This window comes from Teleopsis dalmanni, chromosome 2 (genome assembly GCF_002237135.1).
Source record: "Teleopsis dalmanni isolate 2A chromosome 2, ASM223713v2, whole genome shotgun sequence".
In the NCBI taxonomy this organism is placed as follows: Eukaryota; Metazoa; Arthropoda; class Insecta; order Diptera; family Diopsidae; genus Teleopsis; species Teleopsis dalmanni.
Window position 1 is genome coordinate 136,296,642 of NC_051847.1, and position 23,651 is coordinate 136,320,292.

Genomic DNA, 23,651 nt, shown 5'->3' on the forward strand with positions numbered 1-23,651 from the left:
CATATGGGATTTATTAATGAGGTTCACATTTGCGTGATTTGTGCACCTCTGTTTACATATCTGCACGTTCTAAACATATCTGCATGCATTTCTAATTTGAGATACAAACCAAACTCGATTTGGTATTGATTAAGGCCAAGAGGTGCATGTAGATTGAGATTGTTTTAATGCATTTAAAACATTAAAATAATTGAGTTGAAATGTTTAATGATGTGTACGAGATACGTTTGTCAAATGGTTTTAATAAATAAAGCCTATTAGTTGCAACTAGTTAGTATACTGTTAAAAAAATTAAAACAACTTTATTGAAACAACATCAATTTCTTGCTGAATTTGTGGCGTATATTGAACATTCAGTCAATTTTTAATTCTTCTCTTTTAGCAAACAAGTAAGATTATAGAGCTACTATCGTTTTCTATTGGATATGATAAGGTTGTCGTTATCATCAAAATAGAAGTATAAGAAAGTGCCAAGATATTCAACAATATTAGTTATTTTTCTTCTGAATAGAGTTGGGTTTTCTTACTTGGTTAGATGTTATGAGTATATCTTTGTTTTTACTAGTTAAAATAACATTTGAAAATTTCCTTTCATAAAATTATGGTCAGTTTTTATGAGTTTATGTAGCGAGAGAATGATATTAAAAATTAAATCAATTGAATGGGCTGTAGCTACTATCAAGCACAGATATTAAATCTAATACAAAGAGACACAAATATTTATTTTGAAAACGTTACCAATAACCTAGATTTAACATTTTTTTTTTTGAAATATGAGGTCTTCAATTTATAACGACAACTTATGAGTCATAACGTTCGATTGAATTGAGTCTAAATATTTATGTATTGAAATAATTGGTATACGATTATATGATAATTAACTTTGTAGATATTTTTGATGCTGAACTGGCAGAAATTTTGTTGTTTAATAACAAATAATTTAACATTGATGGAATATCCTTGAAGCATGAATTGCCTTATTCTTAGTTATATTATTCTTATCGCATGAAGTTAAATTTAACAAAATTTAAAAAGATTGATTTCTATCAGAATGTAGTCTGTAGAATGTGGTACTTTTAGTTGCTGTAATTTAATACTGTTTGAATTGCCTCTCTATTGAAAACAATAGTTTATATTAAGAATTAAGTTTCTTTCGTTAAAACGGACGTTAAAAATCAATAATGGAAAAAAATATGAATAGAAATAATCATAAGTCAGCAATAGCATGACTTTCTCTGTTCCTAGATTCTTAGATTCTAATTCTAGATTATGGGTTTTATACACAAAAAATAGTAATAAAATAGTAATCACGCAATAAATAATGCCGTTCCAAAAGTATAGTATTGAAATTTAACATTTAAAAATAAAAATATAATTAATTAATTCAATTCTACAACAGGTTTAGGATTTCGGTTTAATAAATTATAGAAAATACAATTGTTAATGAACTTGCACAATAAATTAACAAAACTCTAAGTCACAACATACAAGTCAAGTATAGCTTTAGGTCAGTTGCTTAATGAGCGCTGACTCTGAGCTTCAAATTTGGCAGGATATGAGACTGGTACTTGCAGTCTCAAGAAATTATTTATGAATAAATAAATATAAGAAATAATTTTGATGACCATTAATGATCGGTGTTTGGCAATACTCGAAACAGGTGTATGGTCAGCAGAAAATTCAATTAATTAATAAAATAATAAAAAATTTTTTTGTTGTGATTTAATACTCTTCGAAATACTTATCTGTTGAAAACAATACTTTATATTACGAATTTAATTTCTTTCGTTGCAACGAACTTTAAAAATCAATTTATATAAAATTTTAGTGAAAATGAAAAGAACGTGTCATATAAAGTATTATTTTAGTAGTGTTTACTATATTTGTATATTTTTGTTAGTTTAATCGAGCCCTTAAATGAAGTATTAAATATAATATAAAATATTAAATTGTAATTTCATTCCGTAGTAAGCTTACTATTTTATTGTATTACAATATATATATTTGACTAACATCAAAATTATTATGCACTAAATTTAAGAATTAAATATTTTACAGTTTACAACTGTACTTGACAAAAATCTAAAATATTACATATTCACATGAAGTTTAATTGGAAACTGAAATATAAATTAAAATATAAGTTGTATATATATTAACTGCTATATAAAAATTGAAACTACAAGTACGTTCATTACCGAAAAATATAATTCATATTTCGCGAATGTTGCCTGCTCGAGGATTTGAAAGCCAGAAAACACATCCACAATTCATCCTATTTAATTGGTTTTTATTGTAATCCACGCAATAAACACTTTTGACAGATTTGGATGTAATAACGCAAGTACTGCAGTCGCCAAACGCGTATAATTTGAGTTTTGGAGCGTAAGGATGCATACCTATTGGTGTACTGCTGATTTCTGTTTCTGTGAAAATATTTTAGTTGCAATTTACATTTATTTTGCTGCAGCATGCAACTCAATTATAATTGCACCTTACCCATAAGTGTTTTCCATACAGGATTTTGGTGGAGTGCTGAACGGATTTGGTTTTTGGACACATAAATGCACTTCACCAAATTTGCTTTGTGGTTTCAAAAATTTATGATTTTAGGAGTTTTAAACTAATTTAAATGACACACGAATAATTTTTTGTTATTAATATGGTATATAGAATATATAGTTTAATGATTTGGTTTTAGCGGTTTTTGGGTCAAGTAGAAATAAAATTATGATTTATGTTAAATTACCTTGATTCGCTTATAGTTTATGCGGCAGATAGTTCAATATCAGTCATAAAATAATAATATACTGATATTGTATATTGATATTAATTTATAATATGTGCAAAATACAAAATCAAATAAATTGTATTCTTATATCCAATATACGTGTCTAATGGCAATAAATAATTATTCTTAGAACAAAATGGAAGTACAAGTTATATTAAATGACTTAGATTATATCGGGACTAATTTAAGCTATATGGATAAATGTCTGGTGGCTACTTCTGTAGGTGTTTATGGTTGGAATTACATTTATATTATGGATTTGCTTGTAGTCTATATCAAATATAAATTTTTTTTCATATTTTTTAAATGTTTTCGTTTGATGATAGTATGAAAGATTTTGGACAGGAGTCGTTTAATTTTCTTGATATTTTGTTGCAATATTTTTGATGATGTTTTTGCTGCAGTATTATTGCTAGGTGTCCACAATGGCTAAACTTTAGCAAGATTTTTAAAAAGCGAATTACTTTTGAATTTTAACTACAAACAATCATTTACTTAGATTAAGTTAGGTTAGGTTAGGTTACACCATCGATCCCAAGGGATTCAGTAGGTTTTTTAATTACCATTTACATATAAACGGAAAAATGAGAGTATATAAATTAATTTTTATTTGGTGTTGGGTCCAAAACAAGTTTTTTTTTATATAAACTTTTTATAAAGTTTGCTGATTTAATTTTTGGAAAGTTTTTTTTTCACTTAAAGTTTGTTGCAGATTTAATATTTAGATTTTAATTAAAAATTGCGCATTCGCATGTTTTTCTGTCAAGCTTTTATTGTTTACAATTGTTATTGTTTTAATAATTAACAGTTTTTTCTTGATTTTTTTTCAGTGTTTATTTATAATTTATACTAAAACGAATTTTATTTAACAATTTCTTTTACTTTGCATAACTTTAATAACCTTAATTTAATTGTATAAAAAAATTCCCGAAATCACAATGACAGTAAATCTATTTTTTGTTATACAAAATTGTATGATATACCATCCATGTGATCACTAACTTTTTTTCTACTGCTCCAGATCTTTCTCAAAACTAAAGTAACTGGGCATAGTTAATCACCCTACATACTTAATAAGACCAGCATGTCTGCTTCGTTAGGTGTTAACTTTCATACTCCTGTATATATACAAAAATCTTGATAAAGTATAGCTAGTGTAGATGCTTTATTAACACTTATTTTTTTTTTGTGTAATATGTGCTTTTTTGAGACGTTTTGCATCAATAGTTATTCTAAGTTATATAAGTAAAATATATATAGATTAGTTTTCTTGAACGAATCTTATCATTATATTATACTTATAATTTTTCCAGTATTTGTGTAATAAATTTTGCAGTAATCCTAACAAAATTTTTATAAAAATCCTTAGAATTATTTATAAACTTTCGTTTACTATACTCATGAGAAGTTGATATAGGACTTTATATGAAAAAAAAATTTTCCACAAAATGTTTTGTGTGAAATGGATTTAATGTCAAATTGACTTTAAACAGCATATATTTTTTTGCTAATTCATTAAGACTATCTATTTCAGAAATATTTAGCTCTTTTTTATGATGTATATATTATACGTATAAGGTCAATGTTTGCTGACCGTAGGGTAAAAAAAAGCTAATGCTACTTATATGGTGGTATAAAGACTTGTATGAGTTCTGTAGTTTTAAAAAACTCTGATTGTTGGGACTTCACTAGTTATCGGGTTGATTGAAATGAATTCTAATTTTTATAGATAAGAGTGACCGGGTATTTAAAAAGACATTTAAAGAATCATTCTTTATGCGAGTGAATATATATACTATTATAAATACTTAATATACATACTATTACGAAGTTGTTGTAATCCATAAATCGAAAATTCATACTTTCGTTTCGGGAAGTTTTATCGTAAATTCCAAATTGGTTTTAAAGAGCGTGCTGTGAGTTGATGTCAATCAAGGGAAGTACATATCAGACTTAACTAGTGTTATCAAGTTTGCGGACCTAATATTATTCTGTTTTGACAAATTGTGAAACGAAGTAGTCTATACAGTTTTGATCGTTTCGGTCTACGAGTCACTGAAAAACTTATAATACTTATAATACTGTTTTGATACTGTTTTTAAATTTAAATTTGAGCTATGGACTTTTCCTTATCATAAAAATAAGAATTTTATAATAGGTATTATTGCACTTGAATTCATAAGATTTCACTTCATTTAAGATTTTATTTCAAAAAACAAAAAATTATTAAAAAAGAAAGTTTGACATCAATAATCCATATTTAGTTTTTTTTGCTAATCTATTTTTTAAATTTTCTTATTTAAAAAAAATACTCATGAAGTATCAATTGCATGTAGGAATTTTCATTTTATTTTAGAAGAAAAAGCTAGTATCTACATTCGTGCAGATATTTAAATTCTTAATGCAGTGCAAGTAGCAAATAGCATAACCCATACGGCAAAAACTACTAACATTACACGACTTGATAACTTCCAAACAAAAATCTATTTAATATGAAAAAAACTATTGTTGAACGGCTTACTGCTTCACATAGGATACGTAGTTCATCAGTTACGAAGGATGTTCGTATCAAAATGCATAAGATTTTTAGGGAGAGCTTATTTTGTGATTGCATATACTCAAGCACAAGTACAAATATATTTTATGTAGCCATTAGCAGGAGCCATTTGAGAAGATACTTTTCTTCCTGAACATGTGGCTATAATAGAAAATGGTCTTATAACTTATTATTTGTAGGTTGAAGTTGTTTAAGGATTTATTATTCACATGCATGACATTTTTGCATGGCATCCATAGGATAGAAGTAATAATGCAGTAACTTAGATAATTCGTTGCTTTTTGCAGTAAGGATATGAGAATGTTTTTATTAGTAAAAAACATTTAAAGGTGAGTCTTTATTTTATTTAACATTAAATGCGAATTTTTCTTAATGTGAATTTAGTAACGTTTAACAGAAGTTCAAGTCTAAAGAAAATTGAAAATAACAATATTTAAAAGCGGGTTTCATTATTTTTTGCGCTAAAGGAAATTTTTCAACCAAGTAAAATAAATTAAGCTACCCATTCATTTAAACAAGTAGTATTTCAGATTGCATTAATCTTTAAGCTACTTGTGTAAATTTGAGAAAAATATACTTATAATATATGATATATAATATAGTTAGTTTAGGTTGAAGTGACAGATTTGCACATTAAACTCATATGAGCACATATAATGATCTATTGTGACTCGACGGATAAAAATATTGTTTTTATGTCAGACCAACAGGTCCACCAAAGGTATAAAGATCAAATTAGTTGGTGCACAAACAACGTTGAAGAGAAAGGGCACGACTTCTCTATAAAAAGAACAGGCGCAAAGTACGAGTATTTAAAAATTTTCTGCGTGTTAATGTAATATTCTTAATATATCTTGTAGTATTGGTATGTTATGTAATTTTTTTCACTGCTAACAGTCAACAGGATTATGTATAAAATTAGCAACTAATCGGATTTGCTATTGAGTACTTTATCGTTACTATATAACAACACTTTTTAAAAGCATGCATGCATATAAGACCGTTGAGTATGGGATAAGTATATTTTGATTTTATTGATTTAACTGTAACATATTGTTGACTTTTTTCCAAGAAAATTTTTATAGAATACATTTATATGCTTCATTTTATTGTCTACATTGCCTAAAATGGCAACTTTTGTTCTTAATTGTTCATTGACTAATGGGGAAAATTTCAACAAATTGTTTTTTAAAGTTTTTTCTTGATGTGCCAAACCATAAGTGTCGAATATCTATAGTTCAGGCAATTGTGATGCTATGTTTTCTGTTCTGGATCGCTTACCTCATCATTTCACAGATTTATTGGATATAACCAAATTGCTTGGCTCTAGTTTGGTTATATCCAATTTCATAAATTGGATTTGAAATCAACGCAATCCAATATTTCTAATAAATCCTGCTTAGTATCCAGTTTTTAAAATTATAGTCTTTAATAAGCTATATGACGCCATATACAATACTTTCATCGTGGGTGCTATGTTTGAATTGTGTTTGGTTTAAAATGATAGAGATAAACAGATTTTAGTTTTTTTCTTTGCATTCAATCACAATAGTTCAGCACTCCTAAAATATATGATGATCCTTCCTGTTTAATATTTATTTTTTATATGTATACTTTTTTATAACAAATTTAGTGCTACCAAATCGATACTCGATTATATCTAAAATCTTAATGTACTGGGCAAAACTGTATCGATTTATTTGCTTTAATTATTTTTGTTTTACAAATATTTATATGCAAAGGAATATTTAAAAAAAAAGTCATATGTTAATTATTATTTTTAGCATATATTAGTTCATATCATAATCAAATTGTTTTTCATTTAATTTAATATTTAATAAGAAATGATTTAATTTCAAAAATAACTTTTATGATAATTTAAAATACATTCCTTGACACAAACGTTTCCTATAAATCCTTACAATACTATTTTTGAATAAAGTTGTAGTTATTATTATTGCAGTATGGGATTCCTTTAATAAATAAATATCCGGCACTTATTAGGCAAATCAAAATATTTTTTCATATTTTAAACTTAAATTTTATTAGTGTGCCATAAGCAGTTGCCTGGAATAATGAATAGTTCAATTATTCTGAATGTCACATCTTTTAGCAAAGAAGCTATAAGGGAAATCAACTTAATCCTACACTAATAAAATACTGAATTTTGCTTCAGAACTTGAACAAATGAATGAATTTGTTTATTTAATCCATTTTTGAATTTTAAATAGACATTTACTTTGTATAAAGTGCATTACATATTCAATTGCTTCTTCACTGACACATGAAAATTTGCAAATATTTTCCTTCTTGTTAAGTAAATACTCGTGCTATCGAGTATATACACTCGACTATGTATTTTTGTTGAAAAATTTTGTAAGTCTCCAAAGAACATTTTTAAAATTGATTTAAATTTCATAGGTAATATGTACATAAATATGTACTTAGATATCAATTTATGTTTAAATTGGGCAAAATTCAAATATTTATTTATTTTTTTAAATAAGTTTGAAAACACACTTTTCATGATTCATGTTCTCGATATTTAATATACAAATAATTTATAGCATAATAAAAATATTTTTCAACATATGTGTGCATATTTAATATATTAAATTTGGTTTGTGGATAAATTGAGAGTTAATAGAATACCTGACATGGGGTCTCTGAGTTCTCAGCAGGAAGTAAACAAACACTAACACAAAGTCAGTTTCGCATTCATTAACTTAATTGTTTGTAGTTTTCTTATTAATTAACTTTACTAAATTAAATATTTGTTTTTTAATATTTAATGTTTTACATTTTCAATAGATATTTATAAATTTATGCTTTCTGAAATTATTATATTGTACACGCTTAACTTAGTACAATATATAGTTTCAATAACAACATTATTGGTGTTGAAAGACGAAACAAAATTTAAAAATATGAACAATCAATAAGATAATAATTTCTTGAATATTTTTATGTTTTTATATAAAGCTAGAAGCAATTAGTATATAATTTATTGAATTGAAATTAATTAATTAATGTGTCCCTTGAAAATTTACAAGATTTTTGAAATAGAATATATGCAAAGATAGTATTTTCTTAGGTTGATAAGTAGGTGGGAGAGAAAATAGTAAAACTTTACGGAAGAGTTACTGAAATAGTTAACGTTTTGACGTATCATTGGTTGAAAAGTAGATAAAATTGTGCTGGACTTATTTCGTATAATTAAAAAAATTTGAAATAGAATAATATAAAAGAATAGTTAAAACAAAATAAAAATAAAAAAATATAATTAATTAATTTAATTATAATACAGCTGGTTTATAATTTCGTTCTAATATAATACAGCAAGTGAGTTAGTTATTAAAACATTCACAGCAAATTAAAAAAACTTCAAGTCTGAACATATAAGTCAAGTAAGGCTTTGACTAATGAACACTGACTCTAAGCTTCAAATTTGGCAGAGCACGAGTTTAAAACCTTGGTACTTGCAGTCGCAAAAAATTATTTACAAATAATTAAATATAAAAAATAATTTCAGAACATCTGATGATGAGTATTTGGCAATACTCTAAACAGGTGTATGGTCAACTAAAATTACAATTAATTAATAAATAACACAATTTTATTTTAATTTACTAGCGTTCGAAATACTTCTCTATAGAAAATAATAGTTTATATTATGAATTTAGTTTGTTTCGCCAAACCGACATTAAAGATCGATTTGATTAATATAATACTAATAGTAGACAGTGAAATTTCAAAGATTTATTAAACCATTGTGGTGTTTGTGTGAAGAATAATATTTATAAATTCCATTTTTGTCTCTTGTTATATTAACAAATTATAATTGTTGTAACAATACTTAAAAACTACAAATACTTATGAATATAATATAAGAAATCTATTGATGCGTGAAATGTAATATACAGGCAATGTATACAAGAACACCTCAAGAGAGTGGAAGAGCCACTATCTTTACTAAAACACGAAAAGTGATTAAGCACACATCATACAATACCTCTAAAAACGAATTTTGAAGAGCTAACAATATTATATGTCTTTTTATCGAAACTTAAGCTTATTCAAAACAGTTAAGACAAACTTTTTCGGGTTTATAATATAAGCGTTATATATTTTTTCAAAATGTGAATTGATGATTCCGACTTTTGTAGATTTCGTAAAAAGGAGAAGCTTCCCAATACTTATATTTGTAATCAGTGATAATGAGAATTTCATTTGATAGACAGTTTGAAAACTTTTATTGAACTGATTCAGATTGTAAGATATATTAATAGTTTCAACCTTCATATGAAATATCAGTTATCTCGATTCCGATAGCATAATAGATCATCCAATTATCATGATGCATTGCTACTACTTTACTACTAACAAATAATAAATAAGTAATAACATTTACTTTGATGTGGTGACATACTTAATTAAGTTCATTAATATTGATTTGTTGGTAGAATTACTTAGTTCTTAATAAATGTGAAATGGATTTAAATGCCATAAATCATAGAAATCATATTATAGCAATTTAATCATAGCAAGACAGTATGATGCATTCATATGCTGCTTGCAATCTCCACATAAATAAATACATCACATCAAACATTTAAGTGCATTTGTAGTGCGTTGTTACCAATGAGTCTCTGAGTACTTCTACATTGCCATTAAAGTCGAAGTGCAATGCCTGTGCATAGGAGTGTGCATTAGATACTCTAAATATTGTACTTAACAGTCCTGCTTTTTCTGACATTTAAAAGTGATTTTCTATGGCACACTTGCTACTATTTCGATTGAGAGAAATTAAATTAATTTTAATGCTGCTGTGTGTTGATGCAATCAATATTCGAGTAATTGGTTTTTTATAGTTTATAGTTTTAGTTTAATAATTTTAAATTGACGTCATATAATTTGATTAATTGAATATTTTTGGCCATAATCCAAATCAGTTTTATTATTTTAGTTTGTGCTGATGAGGTTAAAATTAGTGCTATTTGTTATCAGGTGATGAATTGATTTCATTTAACAACTACTTATGCAGAATAATATTCTTGATGCAGTGTGTATATAAATGTGTAAGTAGTACATGTTGTATGTGCTAATTGATGCTATTAAAATGATGTTTAAATCATATATAATTCATGTCTAAATTAATTTAATACTAAGAAAATAGTGTAATTAAAATCAAAATGAAATCAAAAAATTTGAAGTAATATTTTCATACCTCTTATGAATTGAATTGTTAGTGAAAGCGTATATTAAATGTGGTATTAGAAATTCATTCTAATTTTATATATACATACAGAGCGTGCCATTGCTAAATTAATTAAATTCAGAACGAATTAATTGGTTTAAGAAATTAAAAAAATCAATTTGATGTCTTAAATCTGAATATGAATCTAGCTACTCGCATGCGCTACCATGTTTTAAAAAATCTTAAGTTTAAGAAATATTGATCTCTTACTAGCTTTCATATATCATCTTCCAGAATCATCTCCCACACTTATTTTTCCAAACTAAAAACGTCGCTTCTTACAATAATTTTTTATAATTTATTTGCATAAAGCACAATAAAGTTACTTTGCAAAATAAAGTATCTTTAATAAATACTTTGTCGTAGGTACATTGAACCCATTCGAATACGTTGTGAGAAGTGTGCTGGAAAACAAACCATTATAATAAGGTCTAGTGCTTCTTCACAAAAAAATATTTGCATTTATTTTTAATGCAAGAATCTTTTTAAAACAGATTCTTTCAGGCTGAGAAAAAATAACGGACTACACATAGGTTTCCTAGAACATTACCTGATTAATTGTTCCTTGAAATAGGGAGTAACCATATGCATTAATGTGAATATACACATAAATCGGTTTTCAGTGTCCCCATTTGATGTGTGATCATGGATTGTCGGGTTTGCTTGCTCGCCCGACTTAAACATTTGGGAAGAGTTAGTATTGCGTACAATTGCTGAAAATTGGAATTGGATTTTATTTTGCAATTTCAATAAATTCAAATAATGGTTCATTCAATAAGAACCCTTATCTTTGATATTGATAAAACTTTGAGACACATTTGTTATTAATTAGAGTAAGTAAAGTATATAATGGTACTGAATTGAATGGCTTTTTATTTTGGTAGTTAAAGTATACTTATATCAAATTTTTGTGGTTTTCAAAATTAATTAAATATTTCAATAAAAAATTTGTTGTTTTAGTAATTAGCCCTTGAATGTCAATAATTAACAATAGCTTTCATGTTTTTGTCTTCAATATTGATTATAATATTTAGGATAAATAAAGTTATTTTACTTGACTCATCATTATGTATTTCTACGAGTTTTATTTTTAATCAAGAAATTTTTCGCTTAAAACCGACAATAACATGTGCAGATGAACAAATATGATGATTATGATATTATTAGTCATTTAAAATTTTTGGAGAATATGTAACCAATAATGAAAAAAAAATTAATGATATCAAGAATATCTAACAATAATTCCAGCTACCTCTAATTACAGAAATATATCTATTTTTAGTAGACGTATTGTACTTTATATTGCATTTAAAAAAAATAGTATGAATTTATTAATTAATTACTAGTATCAATGCTAATAGTATCTTATTTTTCTCTTTTACTTAATTACAATAATTTATTTAATACATAGATAAACTTTAATTGTTTTTATTTAAAAGACTTTATTATATGTATTATAGTCTAAAACTATAATTACTATTATTGCTGCTATTTATCATGAAACTAAAGAGATGATTTAAAATTCAATTATGTTAAACATATTTTTAGTCGTGTTTTTAAAATTTATTTATGTACTTTTTTAAAACTTTCGAAAACTCATTAAAATAATGTAGCAGCTGCCGATGGTTATTAGTGTATCTCGTAGTTGTGCTCTTGAACAAAGGAATCAAAATTTTGGTTCAAAGGATAAGTTTATCAGGCTCGCTCTAATGCACTTGGCTGATTTTAGCCCATTAAAGTCTTGTAAAAATTTAAATTAAGCTAAAATATTTTCTCAATATTTATAAAACATTTTGGAAGCATCACAATTTATTTTAAGTGCGCTTATACTTAAAATTTGATAGAATCTTATCTAAGGTATCGAAGAAAACTCATTAGTAAGTTTAGAATTAAAATTTTTTCCTGATTTTTTTTCATAAACAAAACGAGAAAAACTTTTTGTTGTAAATATATTTTGTTGTATTATACTAAATAATTAAAGGTCTAGTACACTTATTAGTACTTCTATGAAAATATAAGTGGAAGGAAGGTTGTTTTTATTATGAATTTAATTTTGATAACAATTCGATGCGCTTCAGAATATATTGTATTTTCCCTGTTGTCATGCATATTTTCAAGTTTGTCAGCTTCTTGTCAACATTCAGTGACACGTAAATATTGATTTGTGTAGACAAGTGAAAAATAATAGAGAAATACAGTCTCGGTTTATCATTCGTGCTAAATTGACGTTGTTTTGCGCTCAACCGATAGTTTACAATTTTGATTCGAAGTACCGTTACTTCTTCTTTTTGTTGTTTTATTTAATTTGATTTCTTATAAATATTCTATAAATACTCCACAAAACAGTTAAACAAATAAAAACACAAATAATCATAAACATAATCAATATAAGAAATACTAGTTGCAGTGTTCTTTTTTTTTTTTCTTTTTTCCGTTGATTGGAATCAAAACCAACAATAATAACTTTTAATAAAATACAATAACAAAAATAATAAGAACAGCAACGACAAACATATTCCCCACGGACTAAGCACAAGCAAGTGCCTAAAAGTAAAACATGAGTGAGCCTCCGGATAGGGGCAAACATTCTGGCCAATTGTTTTTTAACACTGATGCAACAAAAACGCTTAAATACTATTCCCAAGGCCCAAAATACATGGTGATGTCAAGAATTAATAGTAACGACTCCCTAATGAACGTCTCTCCTTTCCTTATAAAAAAAGTCATTGACAACGTATGTGGGAGCGAAATTGAAAATTGTAAAAAACTGCGCAACGGGACTCTTTTAATTAAAACTAAAACAGTCACGCAAGCCGCAAATTTAATCAAACTTACATCACTTAACAACTTTATTGAAGTTAATGTCACTGAACATAATTCGCTTAACTGCTCTAAAGGAGTCTTCTATTCAAACGATCTTAGAGAAATACCGGAGGAAGAAATTCTTGCAGAATTAAAGCACCAAAATATCATCGAGTTAAAAAAAATTTTAAAGAAAGTCAACGAAGAACTCAAAGAAACTGGTTTAATCATTGCTACGTTTGCATCTCCTACCTTACCAGATGAGATCAAAATTGGCTATCAAATAGTTCATATCCGTCCTTACATCCCTCTTCCACTCCGTTGCCGGAACTGCACACGTCTTGGGCACACAGCCACACATTGTAAAAACTCTAAATTATGCGTTAACTGCGGACTTGCTGACTATAATTGTTCAAAAACTAATGAAAAATGCCTAAACGAAGTAACATGTATAAACTGCAAGGAAAACTTGGTCTCCGATTACAAACATAGCGCTATTAATCGAATATGCCCTACTTTTATAAAACATAAAGAAATACAAGCCATCATTACACTCCAAAAGACGGACAGAAAAACAGCGCACAAAATATACACTGAACGCCACCAAAACGGGAATACTTCATATGCAGCTACCATACAAGTAACCAACGACAATAACGCCAATACAAAAAATGATATAAATACTATCACCAAAGACTTATCACCACAACCCAGCAGCTCCAGACATCTGATATCCTATAAAGATATTGTTCACACCACATCAACGGCTAACATAATAAGTAAAATAAATCCAATAATTTCAAATATAACTAGTGAAACCAACACCACTGCTAACCTTTCACATTTATCGCACATAACTCCTGATAATAAAGTTAAAATTTTTCCTACGTCTATATCTAACCGTCTAAAGACACAACTAAAAGCTAAGTCAAAAAAAAATAATAAATTGAAATCAGATATCATAGTAAAAAAAGACAACACCAGTGTACGCCCTAATTCAGAAAGCGTTAAGGACCCATCTATGGACTTCAACTAATATAATTATACATTACAAATATATACATCCATATTATCCATATTTTATTATATCGTATTATTAATATTTTATTATTCCTTATTACATTTCATTACATTTTTTGCTTATATCATCATAATTTAATGACTCTTAATATTCTCCAATGGAATCTAAATGGTTACATCAACAACTACAACCAACTCCACATCCTTATAAAAACCCACAACTTAAAAGTAATTGCTCTTCAAGAGACTCACATTCACTCTTCTAATAATATACCTATCCCAATTAATTTCACTCTACTTACAATCAACTCGTCTGTTAACTCTCATGGAGGAGTACTCTTGCTCATCCATAACTCAATACAATATGAGGAAATTGTACTCAATACCGACTTCGACTCTGTCGGAGCCCTGGTGTACTCCAAAATTAACTTTACAGTAATATCGTCATATATACCCCCTAACAAAAATTTTTCATTAAAAAATCTACGAAACATATTTAATAAGATTCAAGGACCCATTCTAATTTTAGGAGATTTCAACAGTTGGCACCGCTCATGGGGCTCGTCATACAATAATAAAAAAGGCAACTCCATCTTCAAATTCCTATCTCAATCATCCCTTTTAATCCTAAACGACGGCTCCCCAACTCATTTCAGTACTCACCATACCTTTACCCATATTGATATCTCCATAGCGTCACCCTCTATCGCCTTAGAGGCAAAGTGGAGAATAGAATCCAATCTTTGCGGGAGTGACCACTTCCCTATAATTATCTCCCTATTCGATAATCCCGTCACTTGCTCCTCGAAAACTCGGGCAAAATTCAACACTAATAAAGCAGATTGGAACAAATTCAAAGCCACTGTTGACCATTACAGCTCAATAGTACCAATAAGTGGACACATCAACCAAGAAACCGCAAATATCATAAAAATTATTAGACAAAGCGCTCATTTATCTATCCAACAAACCACCCAGTCCGCTAATAGAAAACGTATTGTACCATGGTGGAATTCTTACTTAGAAAAACTCAAGGATATAAAAATTTTTCAGTGGAATAAGTTAAAACGTTCAATTTCTTTAGAGAATATAATTAATTATAAAAAAGCAAATGCATTACTCAAAAGAGAGATAAAAAGGTCTAAACGTAAATCGTTAGAAAATTTCACAGCAAATATAAATTCATTAAATTCCTCACAAAAAATCTGGTCCCACATTAATACTTTTTGCGGGACCAAATCTCGCACTCCTATTCATTGTATTCTTAAGTCCGATAATCATTCTACCACCAATAGCCAACTTATTGCACAGGAACTCTGTCAATACTGGTCATCAGAAACGAATGACAATAACTTTTCTTCTACCTTCCGTTGTCAAAAACAGTCCTTATTAACATTTACAATTAATTATTCTCTGTCCAAAAAAGCTCAGCTTATTGAAGAAGACATTTCCCTCATAGAACTAGAAATAGCACTAAAAAACCTTAAAGGGAAAACTCCTGGACTAGACAGAATTTCCTACCCAATGATAAAACAACTTACCCCAACACTTAAAAAACGATTACTATCACACTACAATAACATTTTTCATAATTATTTACCGCAACAATATAAGACCAGTATAATCATCCCTATACACAAAACTAATACAAACAAAACTCTTCTTACATCTTATAGACCGATATCTCTTAACCCTTGCCTTTCTAAAGTTCTTGACAAAATTATAGCTAATCGACTATGGTGGTTTGCTACTATTAACAAACTAATAGATAGTCGTCAAATCGGTTTCAAAAAAGGAAAATCAGTAGCTGACTCTCTAGTTTATCTAGACAGCAAGATTACTTCTGCCCTTTCAACTAGAAATCACTTATCTATAATTTCCTTAGATTTTAACAAAGCGTTTGATAAAATAGGCATCCACTCTGTCATCGATGAGCTCCATTCTTGGAAAGTTGGACCCAGGATAATCAAATACGTTACTAACTTCATGTCCAACAGGAAAATCATTGTCAAAAACTCAAACTCATTGTCCTCTTCTCTCCCTCTCCATAACGGCATTCCCCAGGGATCACCAATTTCAGTCATATTGTTCATTATCGCTTACAATAAATTAAACAAGGTACTTTCAATTCACAATCATCTTAACTTCTGCGCCTACGCTGATGACTATCATATCTTCAATAAAATAAGCAATAAGACATCGTTAGACCTGGACAACTTCTTCACCGACATTCTTAATTGGTGCAACACCTCTGGCGCTTCTTTATCAGTCTCAAAATGCAAACATCTTCATATTTGCCGCAAAAAGTCATGCAACTTTAAAATCCATTCAGCCCAATTCAATTTACCCACCACAGGTTCTTTGAAAATCCTTGGTATGACCATCAACAAACATTATACCTGGAATACCCATATTGAAAATCTCGCCCTTTCGTTATCTAAAAGCCTAAATATTATAAAGTGCCTTTCTAGCGCCAAATTTAACTGCAACGCAGCCACTATTATTAGTATAATAAAGTCCACAATAATTGCAAAACTAGATTATGGACTTTACCTTTACGGTTTCTCACCTAAATCACTCTACAATAAACTTAAAACATTTTACCACTCAGCTATCCGACTAGCTTTTAGAGCCTTCCCAACAACACCTGTCAACAACCTTCTCTACGAAGCTCAAGTCCTGCCACTGGAGATGAGAAGAGACCTTCTAACCGCCAAATTATCAAAACTAATCCTTAACTGTAGACATTCCCCCTTATTCTTAGAAGTAACCAAAACTATTAGAGCAAAAAGACAACATAGAATATCATCCTCTCTGCTTAAATCAATATCACTTTGCAATAATTTTAATATCACCATTACTCCTACCCCTGTAAGTTACCCTACCAACCCGCCCTGGACATTTAGCAACTCTCTTTTGAATACTAGTCTCCATGACTCCACAAAAACCTCTACACATCCATCCATCTTCCAAAAGAAGTTTCTAGAACTTAAGTATGCTCTAAAAAGATACTCCTTCATATATACCGATGGTTCAAAATCTGACCTCGCGACTTCCTTTAGCATAACAACCGACTCTTCTATAATTAAATCTTCACTTCTACCATCTTACACCTCAGTCTTCACATCAGAACTAATAGCCATCTACGAAGCCCTTACCATAGCCAAAACTAAGAAAGGCTCTTTTGCAATTTGTACAGATTCTATGTCCGCAATCCAATATATATCTAATTCAGCTAATCTGAACTTTTATGCAACTGCTATCAGAAACATTCTATCCTCTAATCACAAACGTCTTACCCTGATTTGGGTCCCTGGTCATTCTGGGATACGAGGTAATGAACTTGCAGATGAAACAGCAAAAAATGCTTGGAAATATCCGTTCATACTTACTGAAAATCATAATAGCTCAGATCTCTCCAGTTATATAGATACTGTTTTTAAAAGCAAATTCTCAGAAATCTTTGATAACTCCTCCTCTCATTATAAAAACATTAACTTCAATAAAACTTCCATTTTCAATTTCACCCCTCTTAAACACGATCATAAATTTCCGCGTGCATACCTTACCAAATACATCCGATTAAGACTAGGACATACCAATTTAACCCATTCACATTTATTCAATAGATCACCACCACCCTCTTGTCCGTTCTGCAGGATTTTATTTTCTGTTCACCATCTTCTAATTGAATGTCCACATTTCTCGACAATTAGAAACTCCATATTTGGTAACACAAACCCAATCACCTTATTAGGTGACCCTACTAAATCTAACATTCTGCTTACAATCAAGTACCTCCAATCTGTGGGCTTATATACCCAAATTTAAAAAAAAAGAAATATATGTAAGAAATATAGGTACATAAAAAAAAAAAATATAGGTAATTTAGTCTTAATACTATACCCTCTCCTATCCACAAACCCCGTTATACCCATCATAAAAAAAAAAAAAAGTCAACTAATAAAACAAGCAAGCTTAAGGCCAAGTAGCTATAGCTTCAGCAAATTTAAGTTAGATATAATTTCTTTTTAATTATGTTATAACTTTGTTAATAAAATAAATAAAATAGAGAAATAATATAAAAACATATATAGAAAATATTTAAAAATATAAAAATGATATATGAAAATATGTCATATAAAACTAATAACTTTAAAAACAATTGTAGCAAAAAAAGCATTAATTAAATTACTATTTGGTATAGTAAAAATAAAGAAATTTTAATGAACATAAAATTTTTTTGCCAGTACTTAAATATTAATGTATGTTGTTAATATTTTTAAGTTTAATAGTTCGTCTTTGTATATATAATTAGTTCGCTTTGTCCAGTGAATGATCAGCATACTTATTACAATTGATTAGAATGTAATAAATATATTCTTGTAAAGTATGTATAATTTATTTATAGTTTAATTATTTATTTATAGTTTTAGATTCCCAATTTTTGAGTTGATATGTACATTAGAATCAAAAATAACTACTTCATTAGTTCTTCTAAAAGACTAAGTGCATTCGCATTTATTATTTGAATCAACTTTAATATGGCTAGTTCAGATTAATTAGTAACTCAGTGACAGAGCGAAAAAATCTTTCGAAAGACTGGAAAATATTTTTATTGATTCTTTCTATAGATTGTTCTTATCCATTTCACACAAAGTTTATAGCTGCAGTAGTGTTAAAGATTATGATTTTAAAGCATTTAGGGAAAATTAATTTTTGCGCACTTAGTTTTTTGTCCACAGAAAAAGTTTCTGTACTTTTATTTTCATTTTGAATATTTTATTTAAATAATTATTTTAAAGAAAGGTTTCGAAGTGCAGTAATTTACAACGAAAATTCTTTTTTATATTTTTAATTAATTACTTAATTTTTGATTTCGAGTATTGCCAAATACCCATCATTTTGTCTTGAATGTATTTTTTATATTTAATTATTCGTAAATAATTTTTTGAGACTGCAAGTATTGAGGGTTGAACACGTGCCCTGCCAAATTTAAAGTTCAGAGTCAATGTTCATTAGCCAACTGATCCAAAACCATATTCGACGTCTACGTTCGAAAAGTTTTCTTTTTTCTTTTTTTTTTTGTTAATTTTGTTGTGAAAGTTCATTAACAAATTTACTTCAATTAATTAAAATAATATAAAAAGAATTATTCTTGCTGTACTATAGTTCACTACTTTTCGAAACCTCTCTATTAAATACAATAGTTTCTAGTAAGTAAAATAGTCACTACCGTCATATTAACGTTAAAATCGAATTTTGAAATTTGTGGAATGAAAAATATTGAATAATATATGAATAACATATGAATAATATAGTCTTGATTTTTTACGTTGCTTTATATTTTGGAAATATATTTTATATGATATTGATAGTAGATATTTCTCTTGCAGTTTTCTAAATTGGTAAAATAGTGTTTTGAAAGTAATTCTATTACACATAGCGTGATAGGAGCTATAATAACAATTTTGACCGTGAGTACCTATAATTATTATTAATTTTACACAAGTAAACTTAAAAATGTTTATCAAGTTTGTCAACAAAATAGGTGTAAGTTAGCGAGATACCGTTGAAGATCATACAAACCATGTGTATATATTAAGGGATAAGGGGTGTGTATCAAAGGGGCAAGCTAAATCGATTAAGCGATGTTCAGCTATCTGGTTCTTATTAATTGGATTAGTAACTAACAGAGCAAAACATTATAAAGGAACTTTTTTTTTTAATTTAAACAGGTTAAAATAAAATTTGGAAATGGTTAGAGGTATGGAGGACCTATACGATTTGCAAAAAATGCGTTTATATTTCTAATTAGATTTATATATAAATGAATGATATATTGAGTTTCATGTCAAATGCTGTTTGAAGAATATAACTAAAGAAATTTTTAAATTGAATAGTGCATAATTGATTAATGACGAATATATTAATAATTAGTGAAACGCATTAATTTCGTTTTTTATGTACATTATTTAAGCAAAGCAGTTTAAGATTGACATTTGGCTCAGTATGTTAACACGCGAGCCCGTGTTTCATATTTGATAAGGTTGCATATCAAAAATTATATATGGACAATTTAATCAACAGACATTTTTAAAGTAAATCTCTATAATATTTGCAGCAATATTCTAAGCATCTGGCTAACAAGTTTTATTTCATTTAGAAGAATAGCTCCTAATTAAAAATTTCCGAAAGACCATCTCAGATTTATTTTCAGCAATATTCGAAGCAACTGACCAATAAGTTTTACCAATCGGGATCAAAATAATTTGAAATAATATTTCTAAGTTCGAAATTTTCTCACTATAATCACATTTTCTAAACGAAATATATTCCTTGTTACAGGACTTAAGAGTCCTGTAATAAATCTAAATATGTATAATAATTATTTAATTTGTTTTGTCATATTAAATCATATTTATTTTTTTATTTTGCATTATTTTTCCTTTTTTCACTCATTTTCAATTAATTTATTTTCTGTTTATTTAATATATTTGAATTAAAAAATTGTTTGCTACTATTTACTTGTATATTTGCAATTCTTTTGATTTAGTCATACAAATTTACATACCTTATATTTAAAATTATATTAAAATAAATGGCTGCGTTCCGTGCACAAATTATAGTTAATTTTTTATTACAAATATTTTATGTCCTTGCAGGACACAAAGTTTAGAATTTTGGCTCATTTACACAAATTTTTCTTTGGTATTAACAAAAACTTTGAAAAGTGCTCTTTTAGTAAAAAGGTCAAATATTTATTCAACTATTCATTATTTTATACACACAAAAATTATATATAAAAACAAAATTTAGTATAAAAGTGGAGCAGTTTAATATTTACAGCTAACAAATTTTTAGGTATTGTCGTCCGAGTATACCCACAGAACAAGAATATTTTACAATTAGTATAAATTGTAAATGAGTCTGTTTTTGTTTGGTAGTTTTTTCTACTTTTTGTGAGGTAAACCAAAAAATAATCATCATTATTCATTAATATAATTGCTATGATAATGAATCACAATCAACGAGATTTTACTTATACTTTTTTTATATTTACAAATTATTTAAGAAAAAATTTTTTAGTATTTTATTTCTAAATATGTTGGGTGATGGATTATACATTCTATAAGACTGGGTTCGTAAATTTTTGGAGACACACTTTTATATTGGCAACCACTTACTATGATATAAAAAAAAACACTTAATGGCTTTCAAAATGCGATACACTCATCTGGTAAATTCATTAACCCGATGTGATATATACTTAACACCACTTAATGGAATTATATCTTTCATGAGCCATACAGGCTAGCTTAAAAAATATATCTTAAATTACATCTTTGGCAACAAAAAGGCTCATATGTGCTAATTTTGCCAAGTGAGCTCTTCCGTCACTAAAACAAATCAGTGACTATTTTGTATGGTCAGTGATTGGTAAGTGTTCGTTTTTTTTAGCTTTGTTGTTATTTTTAGTAGTAATCAAAAATCTAAGTTTCTATTTATCTAAATTTTCATCTATCTTGTAAAAAACCAAGGAAAGATATATATCTTTTGAAGTTTTTTCAATGCATTTAGTATATTTATAATAACATGGAATTAAATTCTTTAAGCAGATAGAATACAAGCGGTCTGAGACAAGTGTATACGTATATATAAAAATGTTTGCTATAATAAAATGTGCTCAATTTTAAAAACATTGCAATGGATAGTTAGTTTAATATATGCAAATATAGCTGTGGTTTATGTGTTTGTTCTTATTATAGCATAGGAATTGCATTCGTTTTTTAAGATATTATAATAAATGAAAAGACTCCGAAAAGAACGTAATTGAGGGCAGCGTTGGTTTAATATGTGATCCATTGGTTTAATATGTGCAGCGTTGGTTTAATATGTGATCCATTTTAAATTTGGTAGGGTTTTATAACTGGCGATAGATGTATCTAAAGGTTATTGATAATGGATATTTAGCAATAACCTAAAGGTTACCCTAAAGGGTTGATTAAAAATCAAATTTCATTTGAACTTATCTCAACTTTAAAATAATTTATTTAGACAACTGCAATAGACATTAATGTTTCAATTCATACAGTTTTGAATAAAAATAGAAATAAAGATAAGTTATCTGAATTTGCATTGTTTCTTTATGATAGCTGAAGTATTTGTTTTTTACTTCTATATATTGTACAATATATTTAGAAAATCTTAAATATTTTTTTTCTTAAAATAAAAAAGAATACAATTAAAATATTGGTAATTTTAAATAAAAAATATTAAATTAAAATTTATGAATTTACCTTTAAATTTCAATCCTCTATTAGTGTTTGGAATATAATTCTGCAATTTTTATTTTTAATAGATTTTTGTAAAATTATATACATATATAATTTTTTTGTATTATTTTCGAGTTTTTTATTTAATTATTTTATTTAAAATTTTGTTGATTGAAGTACTTCTAGGTATAACAAATTTTTCAATACCCACGATTTCTTTTTAATTTTTCTATTTTTTATATTATTAACTTTTTATGTTTTCAATTGGCTTCAAATTAATTATTTTGTTTTAAAATTGTAATGAGGCTTACTGAAAGTATTATTAATTTAGTAAAAAACACCATATATATTATATGTAAATAAAAGCATATTTTTATAATTTAGCAAAAAATTATTTGTAAATACTAAGAAGTTTTGTATATAATATAAATTATGCACAATAAGTAATACAATACATATAAGCAATTGAATATGAATATAAATTGCCTAAATTATTTGTTAATGTTAGAAAATCAGTTTCGTATGTATTAACTTAAAATATATTGATTTTGTTTTAAGTGCTATAAGAAGGCATAACTACTCTCCATAATTTTACAGCATACGAGTAAATGTAGTATTGCTATTTAAGCATAGGTACTCATGTGTCTCAAATTTTGAGTAAATTGTTTAAAAATATGGGTTTTTTTTATATAGAGGATATGACAGACATAGATAAATCGATTGAATGGTTGATAAGAAAACAACATGTAGATAAGAAAAGGCTTGATGAGGTTGATAAGGAAAGGCTTCCGTGCATGTAGATCATACACAGATCATATCAACACCCTACGCATCATTGTTGAACAAATAAATAAATTTATAGCGGCGGTACACATTTTATTTGTCAACTATCGAACCGCGTTCGATAGTGTATGGTAAATGCTAAGAGACGACGGAATATCTGAGAAA

At 27.6% G+C, this 23,651-nt stretch overlaps 2 protein-coding genes across 2 annotated transcripts in view; one reads left to right on the forward strand and one right to left on the reverse strand.

The window, feature by feature from the left end:
- The window catches only part of LOC119679808 (dopamine D2-like receptor), a gene marked incomplete at its 3' end in the record, with an annotated part of 102,181 nt that extends 79,394 nt beyond the window's left edge, over positions 1 to 22,787 (reverse strand). The window contains 1 exon segment of the mRNA XM_038092357.1: positions 22,728 to 22,787.
- On the forward strand, positions 13,163 to 14,443 carry LOC119675787. The gene has a single exon (XM_038086997.1). It carries the CDS (start codon positions 13,163 to 13,165, stop codon positions 14,441 to 14,443), a length of 1,281 nt encoding a protein of 426 aa, XP_037942925.1.
- Positions 22,788 to 23,651: the final 864 nt, after the last annotated feature.

Coding starts and splice junctions, on each gene's coding strand:
- LOC119675787 (XM_038086997.1), top strand. CDS start 13,163: ATGAGTGAGCCTCCGGATAGGGGCAAACATTCTGGCCAATTGTTTTTT.